General features: G+C 40.2%; 1 protein-coding gene across 1 annotated transcript; it reads right to left on the reverse strand.

Annotated features, from left to right (window-relative positions):
• Window positions 1–34: 34 nt before the first annotated feature.
• Window positions 35–9,333, reverse strand: LOC104625731 (zinc finger CCCH domain-containing protein 11A-like; the record flags this gene model as incomplete). The annotated part of the gene is made up of 14 exons (XM_010293435.1): window positions 8,895–9,333; window positions 8,298–8,498; window positions 7,979–8,098; window positions 7,089–7,212; window positions 5,881–6,084; window positions 5,435–5,551; window positions 4,819–4,896; window positions 4,225–4,335; window positions 3,424–3,486; window positions 3,067–3,162; window positions 2,787–2,852; window positions 1,730–2,230; window positions 1,042–1,115; window positions 35–359 (listed from the first exon to the last, which is right to left on the reverse strand). Coding segments are annotated over exons 2-14 (1,933 nt in total), but the record flags the coding sequence as incomplete, so codon positions are not given.
• Window positions 9,334–13,753: the final 4,420 nt, after the last annotated feature.

The following is a 13,753-nucleotide window of genomic DNA, read 5'->3' on the forward strand; positions in this document are numbered from 1 at the left end:
TAAAGTAACTCTTCAACATGCAGTCAACACTTACTTTTAGCTTTCCGTTCCAGAAGTTGAGCTGCCTGTTTCCCTGGTGATACAGCAGCATCCTTTCCTGGGCTTTCAACCCCATCTTCTGGAGATTTCGCCAATGTCCTCTTCGCAATTTGATAAGCTGACCCTGAAACCAAGGTGGATTCAGGACTCCCCGATGCCGGAGTTTTATCCTTGATTGCTTTTTCAGCACGAGATGGCACAGCAGCTGCTTCTTTCTGAAGCTTCTCTTCTTGGCGCTGTTTCAGTTGCCGCTTCTCCCTCATTATCTCTTCAAGGCTCTTCACTTGAACTTTAGAATTAGTTGCACTTTGATCAGAGGGCTAGAAAGAAACACAGAGAGGACTAATAGGACAAAAATCTATAGAGATTTCATTATGAAAATTTGAGTGGCAATCTCTCCAAAATGTCTCTGTGTGGAACAGAGCATGTTAATACCAGATCTGACATTTTTTCCATAAAATGTTGTCTGTAATGACATTCATGCTTTGCTGTAGAAATACTGTTTGAAAAGCCTGCAATTCCCAACACAGCAAGTTTCTTTAATAGAGCAGAAGGCTCTAGCTGTAATCTATTACATTCTTTTTAAGCAACAGAAAGTCATACAAGCTCCCCAATACAGTATTCACTGACAGACTGATTTCCTCTAATACAAAGCTCCAGCCTTTTCTATAAAAATACTTACTTCAGGATTTGAAGATATCCTCCAAGTCTGACAGATAAAGTCACTGAGAACAAAAACTTTCCCTCCACATTAACCTCACAGATTTTATCTGGTGCTAATAAGGTTTCTTCTTCATTGTCAGGTATAATCAGATTAATTCAAAGCTTGAGGATTACAATGTTGTCTGGAAATGCTATTGGAAGTGACAGGACTTAGACCTCACTGCACTGCTTACCAAGTGAGGAAAGGTAGAAACACATTCAAACTGGGAGCATGCAGCAAGTTACAAACAAAACACGACAAAATTTATCAGAAGTTGTACATCTTCACAAAGGACTCACCTCTGCAGGTGCAGAAACAGCTTTGGGAGAAGTCTTGCTCAGTTCCACTACCTTCTTCTCTTCTCTTCCAGGTGCTTTAAAACAAGCAGGGGAAAAAAAAAAGTCAACAGCAGAAATAAAGAAATCTGGTTACCTCTGTTTCCTTGATGTGTTTATTTCCTCATGTCTAATAATAGGACAGAGGGAAAGGCTACAGTAAGCAATTCATGCAGCATTCGAGCTCTCACCTTCTCTTTTTACAGGGCTTATATAATCTTAACGATGAGATCTTTAATGCTCTGTCATTTTTGACAAAAACTGCCCCTCACGTTAAGTAGTTGATACATGGTTCACAAACACATATATGTCAATAATTATGTTAAACAACACATAAGCCAAAGAGGAACTTGGATCCAGCACAGGGGAGATCCCATACCACACACAGATGGCAGAAAAAGCAGAAGAGAGAAATTAGACTACAAAGCTCCTCAATGAATAAATTTTCCAGTGGGAAATACAGAAAGCTATCATGTAATTAATGGAAAATAATATGGTTGAATATTCTGGCACTTTCTTGCCTTCTGACTTTGTAGCCTTAAACTCTTTTATCCTCTAGTATACATAGAAGGAAAAAGCAAAGCCTATGCAAACTGAATTTGCTTGATAGCGGAAGCACTTCACCAGGGCAGATACCAAATCATCTTATTACCTATTAGCTTTGTGATCCGCAACAATCTCCTCCCTGTTGGGGCAGGTTCAGGTTGTGCTGGTGGAGCTGGCGCATTTTCTCCACTCTGCTGCATCCGCAGAGCTTTCTCCTGCTTGATTTCTTCCAAGGTTTTAATACGCACCTCTCCTGCTGGCTTGGATTTACCTGCTGGCTCTTCCAGCTGCACTTTGCCCAGCACAGATGGAGCAAGTATGCTCTGCTTCTTGGGCTCACTCTCAGCTTTTGTCTTTGTAGGAAACTCTTCTGCTTTTTGCTTCTCTTCTTCCAATCGCTTATGTTTTTTTTCAGCCAGGGCTCCTGAGAAAGTTTTGATGCGAACTGCAGGGGAAGGTCTTGTCCCCGAGCTGGGATCTTCTGTGTTACAATGTCCTTCAGCTTGGGGTTTAGCTTGAGGTTCTCCTCGTCTCTGATTAGCTCTCTCAAGACGAATTTCCTCCAGTGTTTTGACATGGATCTCTCCTGTTGGCTTAGCAGCCTTCTCTGTCATAATCAAAAAAGAGAAGCACCAACATTTAAAGACAGTCCAACAATATTTAAAATCTCTAAAATTTTCACAGTACTACGGAAAACTAGGTTTGAGCGTTCCCAAGAATGCATCTTAGGATAATATCATTCTGCATAATATTCTCCCCCTCCTTTAAGCCACTTGTATTTTGAAGACCAGTGCTATCAGAGAGAGTTGCTACGCAAAAATGATTAGTCTATTTTATGTTGTTACTTTCTCAGACTGTCTCTCTCCCCTAGCATCTCAAACTCCTGCTCCTGGCAGCAGTTCTATTCTACGTGTGTGTGAGCATACTGCAGCTTCTGACTGTTCACAGCAGGGGCGTGAAACCTTGGTGAGGCACAAGTGGAAAACACACACACCCCCCACCCACCGCCCCTGCCCAGAGCCAGACTGCTGAAGCTGTCCTGATGGCCTCTGTCAGAACTCAAGCAAGAAGAATCAGGAAGTTTTTTTAAATTAACTTTGAGAGACGTATGCAAGTTCACAGAAAGAAAAAAGGGGAAGGCATATTTAATATCCACTTATTACCTGTCTCTGTACTGGTCTGTTCAGAGGGCAATCCTAGCCTCTCCTTCAGAGACTTGGGGACTTGAACTACAAGACAGAACAAAAAAAGTTAGGGAGATGGCATAAATCTCAATATTGTGTTCACATTTCAAAATGAGACAGGAGATGATTTCACTGAGGTTCAAAGTCACCTTGAGCCATCAACCAACACACAAAAACAATCATTAGAAGAAAGGACAAACAGAAAAACTAAATGGAAAAATCTGTGCATCAAATTCAGATGTCTGTTTAGCAGCTGTACCTCTCTTTGGTGCTTTGTCGGCGTTCTCTAGAATCTCTATCTTCTTCCCCAGCCTTTCAGCAAGGTTGCGCTTTAGTGGAAGGACACTTTTACCAGCTTCAGAAAGAGAGAAAACAAGAACTACTTTTAAGAACATTTCCCTGGAGGAGGATTTTTGAACAGTCAGCCACAAACTTCAATTTTTCCAGGTATATTTTCTTGTATTTGCCTTTCAGTTACTAAGAAAATTTGCCATTTCTGCAGTCAACACAGATCTCTGACAAAATGTATTTTCCTCCCGCATACAGCAAAAATACCCTTAAATATAGTCACGTTTAGATGAGGGCACCCAAACAACAGCTAACAACAAGCTCTTACCTATGGAGGTTTTCCGTTTACCCAGTCTCTCAGCAAGATTCAGTCGAATCACAGGCTCCTCCCCTAAAAACAAAGAATAATCTCTTTAGTGCATGGAAACCAGTAGCCAGTAAAAGCATTATCCTTCTAGTCCATGTCCCAAAAGACGACACTCTTTTGGTAGCCAAACCACACAAATGAACAACAAGTAGTTCTACATGTTTTTTGCCTTTAAAAGGAATCTGTGCAGATCTAACCACCACCATTTATACACAGACTCACATCACACTACTGTTCACAACTGCCACTGTCAGCCTCTTTAATGCTTCAAAAGTTGGCTACTTGTATAATACCAGCTTCTATAGGTCTTCCCTGTCATTACTCCCGCTTTTCAGTTATCTCCTTATTTGCATACCAACACTTGTTTTGACATTAGCCTCTCTCTCTGCTGCTACTGCACTTAACCCATGCACTTAACATGCTGTCAACATGTTAACTCATTCACAAATCTCACTCAACTCCAGGAACGTGAAAGCCAAATTAAGCACAATTTGAGAGCCTGTAGGATGGTGCTAATATATGATTAGCTATGGCTTAATGTCAGGGCGATAAAAAACACTTCTTCATCTTTTATTGCAATACAACAAACTAAGCACCTAAAAATGCCCTATCTTTCCAATACAACCAGGACTTTCTGCATAAAAGCATGATTTTAATTAGAAAAAGCAGCACCAGCAGACAAGCATGTCTGAATTATCTTAATTATTACTTAACCTTTCTGTTTAGGAGCCAGGAAATGCAAACAACAGTAGTCACTATTACCTTGCTTTGTAGACAGAGTCACAGTTCTCACTACTGTCCGCACATTTTCCTTTTCTGGCACAGGAATAGTCCGAGATTGGAGCGGATGAACAGAAACTCCTGAAGGACCTTCTGATCAGAGCAAACAAAACATAAGGATGTTTAGGAAAAAAAAAAAACAAACAACAACCCAACAAAACAGAAGAACTATCAAAGACCAAAAACATTAGTATTCATTACTGTCAAACATAAAATGACCAGTGCATGCAAATAATAGAGATGAGCAGTTTCTCTCTGATTTGCCCTTGGAATTCCAACCTAGAATACCAGCTGTTTGAGTTTAAGCAAACAGGTTGCATGCCAAAGTAGCTCAAGGGCCCCAGCTAATCATGGAAGTCTGTCCCTTAAGCAGCTCTCAGCTGCAATCACCTCCCAGCCTGAACCCAATATGCAAAAAAAAAAAAAAAAAATTTCCTTTCTTTTGCAAATAATTGTATTCACCAATGCACAGCCAACTATCCAGATAATATCAGAAGGATAAAATAAAATAAAATAAAAAAAAAGATGAAGGTGAACAAAAGGCAGAAGGATAAGTAGGGGATATTAACTCACCACCTTGTTTTTTTGTTTTTTCCTTTAGTTTTTTCAGTTTGATTTCTTCAAGTGTTTTTATTCCGAAATTCAAATTGTCATCTGAAAACACAGAACGGTTAATGAAACTAAGGCTTAAAGGCACATGTTGAAGAGCACAGATTCTCAAGCTTCTTACAGCTCAGAGCCTTTCCAAAGTATTTTGGATAAGACTGTGTCATTACTCCCCACAAGTGAAAAAAGCCACAGAACAGATGGTATTTTGGTAAGCAACTGGGACCTTCCTTCACCCCTCCTCCCACGCTTCAGGGTAAAACCTATAGTTTTAAGCATTTTAATCCATCTATGTGATATTAGATTCCTCTATCACTAGACATGGCTTTCCACCATGGTTGAAAGAACACATTTGCAGACATTTAAAGTCCACTACATGGCTCTGTTTTATTCTACAGAAGTAAACAAGGAGGAGCTTACCTGTCTGACCCAAGGGACATATGACATTATTAGACAGGAATAAGCTCATGGAAATAACCGACTCTATCCAGCTACCCTATGTTCTATCATGTGTTTTGAACATACTGCTTTTGAGTTAATTGTCAAATTCTCCTTCCAATCCATCCTACTACAGCTGTTAGAATACCTTGCTTTGTATTAGCATTGGATTTCCTAGTGGAAATTATTCTCAATCCATTATGGGCTTCTGTAGCTGGTTGCTGGACAGGTGTTTTAGTTTCATCTCCTTCTTCAGAAAGCTGGTCTGAAAGGCAAAAATAAACCTACTCAGTAATGCAGTAGGGATTAGACAAGAGTTTTGATGTTTATGTAGCTCATACAATGACGTTTCAGTTCATGGTTCATACTGTGTTCGTATTCTTAACTACAAACACAAACAATTGTTTATAGAAGCATTTAAACAGCTATATTGACTTGACAAACTCATGTAAGTACAACAGCTATACTGGGAAAAAATATTTAGGTCTCCAGACTGGCATTTGTAGCTTTAACTACTACACAATTCAGGTATTCTGTGATTTACATATTCACTTACAGTAGAAATGCCTTCAATTAACTAAAAAAAATGCTCACCATCATCATCTTCATCATCATCTGCAGCATTGATTACAACTGGAGGATGTGTAGGACTCGGGACATTTTCAGAGTTTTCCACTTTCATCACTCCCCTCAGCTGTGGAGAGGGATTTGACTGAACAGAAAGTTTGTTTTGCTGCAGTGACATCTGAGCCATTTTCACATCATCTTCTGCAGACTCAGGTGGACTTGGAAGTGTAGCTAGAGGAAGAGGAGGATCATCTGTAATTTGGCCATTTAAAACGTTGACCCCAATGTTGCCCTCACTGTGTAGATATTGTAGTGTCCTGGTTTCAGCCAGGGTAGAGTTAATTTTCTTCACAGAAGCTAGCGTGAGGCTATGTTTTGGATTTGGGATGAGAAAATGTTGATAAGGTGCTGATGTTTTGAGTTGTTGCTGAGTAGTCAAGGACAGTCCAGCTTCTCGTGCTGGCCTGCAGCGAGCAGGCTGGGGGTGCACGGGGAGCTGGGAGGGGACACAGCCGGGACAGCTGACCCAGGCTGGCCAAAGAGATATTCCATACCATATAACGTCATGCTCAGTATATAAAGCTGGGACGAAGAAGAAGGAAGGGGTGGAGGGACGTTCGGAGTTATGGCGTCTGTCTTCCCAAGAAACCATTACACGTGACGGAGCCCTGCTTCCCTGGAGATGGCTGAACCCCTGCCTGCCCATGGGGAGTGGGGAATGGATTCCTTGTTTTGTTCTGCTTGTGTGCGTGGCTCTTGCTTTACCTGTTAAACTATCTTTATCTCAAACCATGAGTTTTCTCACTTTTACTCTTCCTATTCTCTCCCCCGTCCCACCGTGGGGGAGTGAGCGAGCGGCTGCGTGGTGCTTGGTTGCTGGCTGGGGCTAAACCACGACATGTAGATATCCTACCTGGCTACCGAATTTAGAGTTTCCAATTCACCCCCCGGTTAGACTATGAACAAATCTCACCGCCCTACCACTCAAAGGATTAAATGAGGGGAAAGCAATCTGAAAGGCAAAGATCACACAAAGCCCAGAGAAGCTAAGCATGAAAGAAAAAATTAAATACCAGAATTTAATTCCGTTTAGCTGAGAACCTATGACTGCAGACTTCTCCCTGCACTCATAAATGAACAGTTACTTGACGTCTTCTACAGTATTGTACCCACTCATGAGTAATACTCAAAATTAATTATTTAATCCTTAAAGAAAAAGGACCTAAGAAACTCACTTTTGCTTGGCGGTAAGAAGAGTCCATCAACATAACGTCCTTTTGTGTGATGAAAAGCACAGTTGGATTTTTGACAGCCTACTGGCTGATTCTCCCAGTAGCAAGGAATCTCACTGCGTTTTTTCTGAAGACAGAAAGAAATAAAAGCTTGTGGTAACACTTACCTTAGATTTGCAGAGAGACAGTTTCACATCATGTCAGAGGTAGGACTGTTGCAGTGCAGTGCTGAAACATCATCCGAAAGGTCTATTTATCACTCAAAGTATTTCAGGGCATATATACACAAAGTTTGCATAGGCTGTTATCTAGCTTTCCTGTCTTTCATTCTGGAAGACAGGCACTCTCACAAATTAATTCAGGGTGGGTTAAACTACGCAACGTGCAAAATACTGGGATTATTCAGAGAGAAAATGTCTTAAATTGCCTAGGTTAAGTCTATCTGAATTTATCTTTCAGAGCCTTAGTTCCTTCCCATCTTTTCTCTCCCCACCCTGTACTACCCCAAGAGGTTAGAACAACATTATCTGAAGAAATCCAGGACAGAAGAGATCCAATAGGCCACTATCAAGCCAAGCCCTCAGGAGGCTAGCACAGGCTGTTTACTAACCACCCTGCTCCACCATATTTAAGCAGTCTGATCAACGTGGTTGCTCTTGCCTCCGTTAAGAGACTCATGTCAGCACCCAATACAAACATTTCTTACTGAGATATACCTAAGAAATTGATTTTTCTTCCCCCAACTTCCTCCCATCCCCCTTCCTAGTAATAGAAACCAGTATCATTTTAAAGCAAGCAAATCTATCATGTAAAAGCACATTCAGTCCACCTACAGCAATGAGAAATGCTTTCAGTGATTTAGTTTGAGAACACATCTTTGGGCAAACACTCACATCAATTTCCATGTGTCTGAATCTGCAGATATTCCTGAAACAGCGACCCTCCTGCCAGAGCGTGCAGACTGTTTCATTTCCCAGAGCAGCTTCACAGTGGCGGAAGGAACAGCTGTCTCCCTGTAACGAAAAGGAAACCAACGAAAAGGAAAATAAAATAGTACAGCCTAAAATACAGCCCACACTATTAGAACCAGAAGCAGAATCTAACTGCTTATTAAGTTACCAGAAATCTGTACGTCTCCTCCCACTCTTCCCCCTCCTCTCTTAAAAACTAAAAAGAAAAAAAAAAAAAAAGGCAAAAGAAACCCAAACATACCTTGTTACATGTGGAATAGAAATAGAAGTAGCAGTCATCTCCTTGGTTAGACATAATGGACGAATTCTTAGAATAAGCTTGGTACTAAGGGTTTGCTCAACAGGGACTTTCTCCACTCTTGGCAAGAGCTGGCTTCACTCTTTCTTGGACTGAAAGTCTTCCACTGGCTTGATCAGTGAAATCTTCTTTTTAAAAGTAACCCTAAAAAAAAGGTATCAGTAAGTGAAAAATACTTAACTAACAAGCATTTTTAAAGTCTCTTTCAGTTAATCAAATTAGACTCTTGATGGGGGCAGTATCTTGAAATCAGCTGGTCACAAATACTATCCCAACACTAAGACAAACTTCTGTAAAACTGCACGGGTTTTGTCAGCAAGCATTCTCTTCTGTGTCTTTAGTAACACTTAAATGGCCTTGGAGCACAGAAAAAACTACTGCATGTGGCTGTAAGGCCAGTAAGAGTCAGTTCTTTAAAAATTGGTCATACATTTGAGTTATCAGTCAGTGATTAACTGTGGGTACTAATAACTTCTATAAAACACAACTGGCATATTAAACGTTATTTTCCAATCACCATGGATCTTCCAGTTCACATACCTGGACAACTTCAGCAAAGATATCAATCTTCAAAGACTTCCAGTTAACTTCTCCTGTAGGCCGAACCAACACTGAATCCGTGAATTAATAATAAAGGGGTAGAAAGAATTTTCCTCCTCACATTGCCAAGGGAACCTCTCATCCACAATTCAAACATAGGATGTGCTTTTAAACATCTTACAACTAATGGAGGAAGCAAGTCCATTTGAATACTGTCAGACTGGAGACAGCCAGGGTTAGTTAGCTCTTCAAAAAAAAAAGAAAAAAAACCAAAAAAAAAAAAAAAAAAAAACCAACAAAAAAACCCCAGTGCATTTAAAGATGAACTTGTGATTCAAAGTGGCTGCAAAAATGAGGATCCATCTTCCACAGCCGGACAATTTTTTTTTTTTTTTTTTTTAAATTTAAAATTCAGTAAGTTGCAATTTCTGGTCTTCAAGATTTCTTCACCTATTAAGAAAACACAAAAACCTTCCCCCATCTTTATTACCTGTACAACAAAAGCATACTTGTGCGTATAAATACACAAATATGTATATACATACACATATGTGTTTATACACACACCAAAAGTGAGTGATAATAAAATCAGAGTGATAGTAAAAATTAGAATTTTTGGCTATTTGCCAACATAAGACTGCATAAAATGTCTCTCATTTTGAGGGAACTGGCAAAAATGAAAGATCTACATAATATTTTGATGAATGTGCCTTCAAGGCTGATGCTTTATAACATGAGTGATTTTGGGGCCAGCACACAAATATGCATACATATGTACATGCATACAGTATAAACATATCTATACACACAAGCGTGCACAGTATATGTTGTACGATATCTGTATCGAGAACAACTTTTAGCCCTGATCAGACACATAGAGTTGCAATCAATTAAGAGCAGGAAGACAGCAGATCAAGGATACAGCAAGCTTTGAGAGGCAGGGAAATGCTCACTTTGCAAGTGGCATGGCTGCATGATACCAAGAATTTTGAATTACTTTGATTTTAGAAAATAATTTGTTTTCTTTTTACATCAGAGCAAATACAACAAATTTGCCATCATATGCTGTTCCCTAATCCATATATCCATCATTATCCATTGCTGCAAGATCACGGAAGATTTGAAAAGATGGCTTACGTCCAATTCAACAGTGGATGATTTTTTGATGCCACCAGAGCTGAAACTGATTCTATTTAGCCACAAGCTTTTTTTTTTTTTTTAACGTGAAGTCAGATATTTTGATTCTTATTTTTTAAAAAAATACTAAGTGCCATAAAACCTGCAACCAGACCAGGTAAAGTTCAAATTAAAGTCATTCTGACCCCTTTCATTAAAATGCTGTGCATTTTTGTGCAAAGTATTTCTGACTCTTTTGGACAAAACTGAACGAAATAGTTCTTACAAATTAATAATAAAAGGTTGGAACCTTTTACTCACACAAACACTAGTGAATTTTCCAGGATTTTTTTTTTTGGCAGGGAATTTCCCCAAATCTAAAATAAAGAGAGGAAAAGTTGGGTTCTCATATTAGTTATTGGTTTTTGACTACTTGACAAAGGGAATAAATACAGTAGTTAAGTGCAAGGATTTCCCCCCTTCTTCAGTGTTGATGGGACTATTCACTTTGGACCTTCATCACCTTCAAAAGCAGACTTTGTGTCGTACAGATTTCTACGCATCTACATCTAAAAATTACCAGTGCTCCTTCATGCCAAAGTTTGACAAGAAATGTATTTCCAAATGTGTCACCAATACCATTGATAGTTAAATTTCAAGCCTGATTTCTTGTTTGCACAAGCCAACACTTCAACAGAGGGCAACTAAGGACCACTGCTTTGCTGAGCGGAGGCATTCAAATAGAAATCAGAAGGAATTCATGGTCTAGAATAAGGCATTTCTTTTCCCTAGGAAGTGAGACACACTTTATAGTAATGCAACATTACTGGGGGGAATGCCCACCTTCCACCATGGGGGAAAATAAGAAATCCCCTCAGATTTAGCTCTTTTGAATGCTCAAGCAGCTCAGCATTTTGCTCGTTGCCTTCCATATTCCTGAGCAGACTTCAAGAGCTGTTCAGAATTTGAATGGATCTTGTTTAAGGAATGGGAAAAAAAGCGCAAAACTTTAAAACAAAACAAAACAGCCCAACAACCCCCTCAACCCTCACAGTTCTAAACTCCGTAAAAGTCCTTTCATTTAAAAAAACGTTAACTCAGAAATTTTTTTTTTCAACTAGTATCAGTTAACATGGCAATCTGAGTGCTAAACAGAAATCAACTGAACCCCAGAAAGTCTGAATAAAAATGAGTAACTCTGGTGCACTCAGCAGGTCTCTAATGGAAGTTAATGAAAATTCTAAACTTCTTTCCCCAGAACTCTAGTAAAGTTTTTGTATTACGAGATTTTGAACTCATTTTGTAAAAAAAAAAAAAAAAAAATTTTAAAAAATTACAGATGCAGTAGCTAGGGGTCAAGAAAAACATGCCAACGAGTGCCATAACTTTACGTTTGCTAAGGGAAGATAAATAGTACAATGAAGGTCTGTCTAGTTTGTTTTACAAGCTTGTCTTTCTTGGTACTGAAGAAACAGTCCTATTCCCTGGTCTAACTTTCCAACTTGCTAACCTGCCTTTGTCCTGTACTGAAGAGCAAGAAAGGAACAAAATTTTTTTTTGTACCCCGACAAATGCATGAGAGAAGTATTATTGCACCTACCTATGGGTATTTCCTGGCTATAAAGCACAAAGCACTTCACTTGGACAGTCTCTCTTGCTGTTCTACTTCGTGCCTTTAACTTCTTACAAAAATATCAAAGATGCTTAGAATCCCTGTTTATTAGGGCGCTCAGATGACAAGGAAGAGCACCAGGAACTACGTATTCTGACCTCACCTTTCAATTGGTCAGCGTTACCCCAGCTGCAAAACACTCACTGCTGATTTACCTGCTTGTTAGCACACTCCACAGGCTGAAAGTACAGTGTGCCCCAGGTGTCAAAATTTACATATAGAACACTGCATTATGATGTATATGTAAACCACACATCTTTGTGTTGTCTGGAGCACAGAACAACCTCTTGCCAACGCATCTCATTCTCTGTATGAAAATCTGAAGTTAAGTTGTCCAAAGCTGAAGCAGAATAGTCACAATTTCTAGTCTTTACATTTGTTTAGTCAATTCTAGCTGTTAAGTACTGTCTAAACATGTTCTGACTGGGGGTTACAGCACTCATGACCCTCTCTCAGAGGGTCTGCAAGGTTGCCAGCCCAAAAGGCAAAGGTTAAAGCAGATGATCGTCTCAGCTTCCTCTGTCATTTGAGTCGGGGTCACCTTTCATCGTGATCTATGAGAGTCAGAGCCGTGAGCTACGACAACCACGAGGCACAGCTGCCCCTTGCCATCTGAAGCAACTCTATTTGAAGATGTGCCACTTCAAGGACCTAAGTTAGGACATTCTTCCTTAAGATGAGAGGAAAAATCAATCTGTTCCTGAAAGGGCTAATTTGCTTGGTGTTTCTGTAACTGTCAAAGAATAACCTTGTACTGAAGCACTCATCAGATCAGACATTGCTTCAGTACAGATTTGTCTTTAGCTTGACACATCAAGACGCAGGAGAGAAGGAATTCTTCAAAGCAACGTTTACTGCAGGGATCTAGCAAAGTGGCCAAGACAAAGTGTTCAGATCTGAGCGCACCACTCCGTAGAAAATCAAGTTCAAGCCTAAGATATTTCGCCCATCTCCCAGTCCAGGAGTGGCAGTGACACTGTTGAAGGTATGGGAGGAATGGAGCTGGGGATATTGTTTAGTCTCTGTGAGCAGTTAACAAGGCAAAACCTTGAGGGAAGGAACAAGATAATCACAAAAGGAGCACAAACTACTGAACCTTGAGTGAACTAGCCTAATTAACATCTAATTAAGGCCCAATTGGCATAACAGAAACCCACCCTTGGGTGGGGAAAGCCCCCTACTCACAGAAGTCCCTTCCTTACTGAGCATGCACAGTAAAAAAGAAGGACACTGTGACTTTTAAGTGGAGACAAGGCTTGTGAGAACCAACTGGAGCAAGGGTGACTGAGCCAACTTTTAAAAATACTGATAACTGTTGCTCAAAATGTATAAATATTTTCTGTGTGTTAACCGAGGTGTGCTAGCTTTGTGGACCTACCACCCAACTCTGCGCAGTTTTGGAATAAAAGCAAGTATCTCGACTCTGTGTTTTTCGGTTCTCTGCACACTGGGTGAAGAACCTGTATTTGGGACACCACCACCTTTGATCTGAAAGTCTTTCCACATGCTCTGCAAAGCCAGAAGGACGTGATGGATAGCAGCACTTGACTAAGAACTGCAGTTCCTCCACGTGCAGGCCAAGAATCTTGCACCCATCTCACATCTGGGGCCACTGGAATGAGCTGAGAATAGTCATGTTCTCCCTCCCAGGAGGATGCTGCTCCACCTTCTGCTGTTTTAAAGTCACTTTAACATATAAAAGGTAGAGATTTTCCACTGAACTGCTATTTCCTGCTTCAAGTGAGCCTATGGAAGATGGTTTCAGCAGTTCCTGAAGAATTTGACAGGCAGAATAAGCAAGCAAATCTCTTAAGTATCTGCTCTCAATGCTCCTGTGCTCAAAGTCCTGAATCATTAATTTTAAAATATAGTAAAACATGGCAGCTGGCACCTAGCACCATGTGCACAATGTTGGCAGTGTTGTCGGAAGCTGCAAAGCCAGAGGTGAAGGGATTAAGGGAAAACCAGGGGTGAACGGATTAAGGGAAAGCCACACATCAATTTGGTAACTTAGTTCTTGTAGGACGCTTCCTACAGCAGAAACTTTAGCAAAGCCAGTGGGAGGGAGCTG

Source organism: Phaethon lepturus, unplaced genomic scaffold (genome assembly GCF_000687285.1).
Source record: "Phaethon lepturus isolate BGI_N335 unplaced genomic scaffold, ASM68728v1 scaffold9058, whole genome shotgun sequence".
NCBI classification, from domain to species: domain Eukaryota; kingdom Metazoa; phylum Chordata; class Aves; order Phaethontiformes; family Phaethontidae; genus Phaethon; species Phaethon lepturus.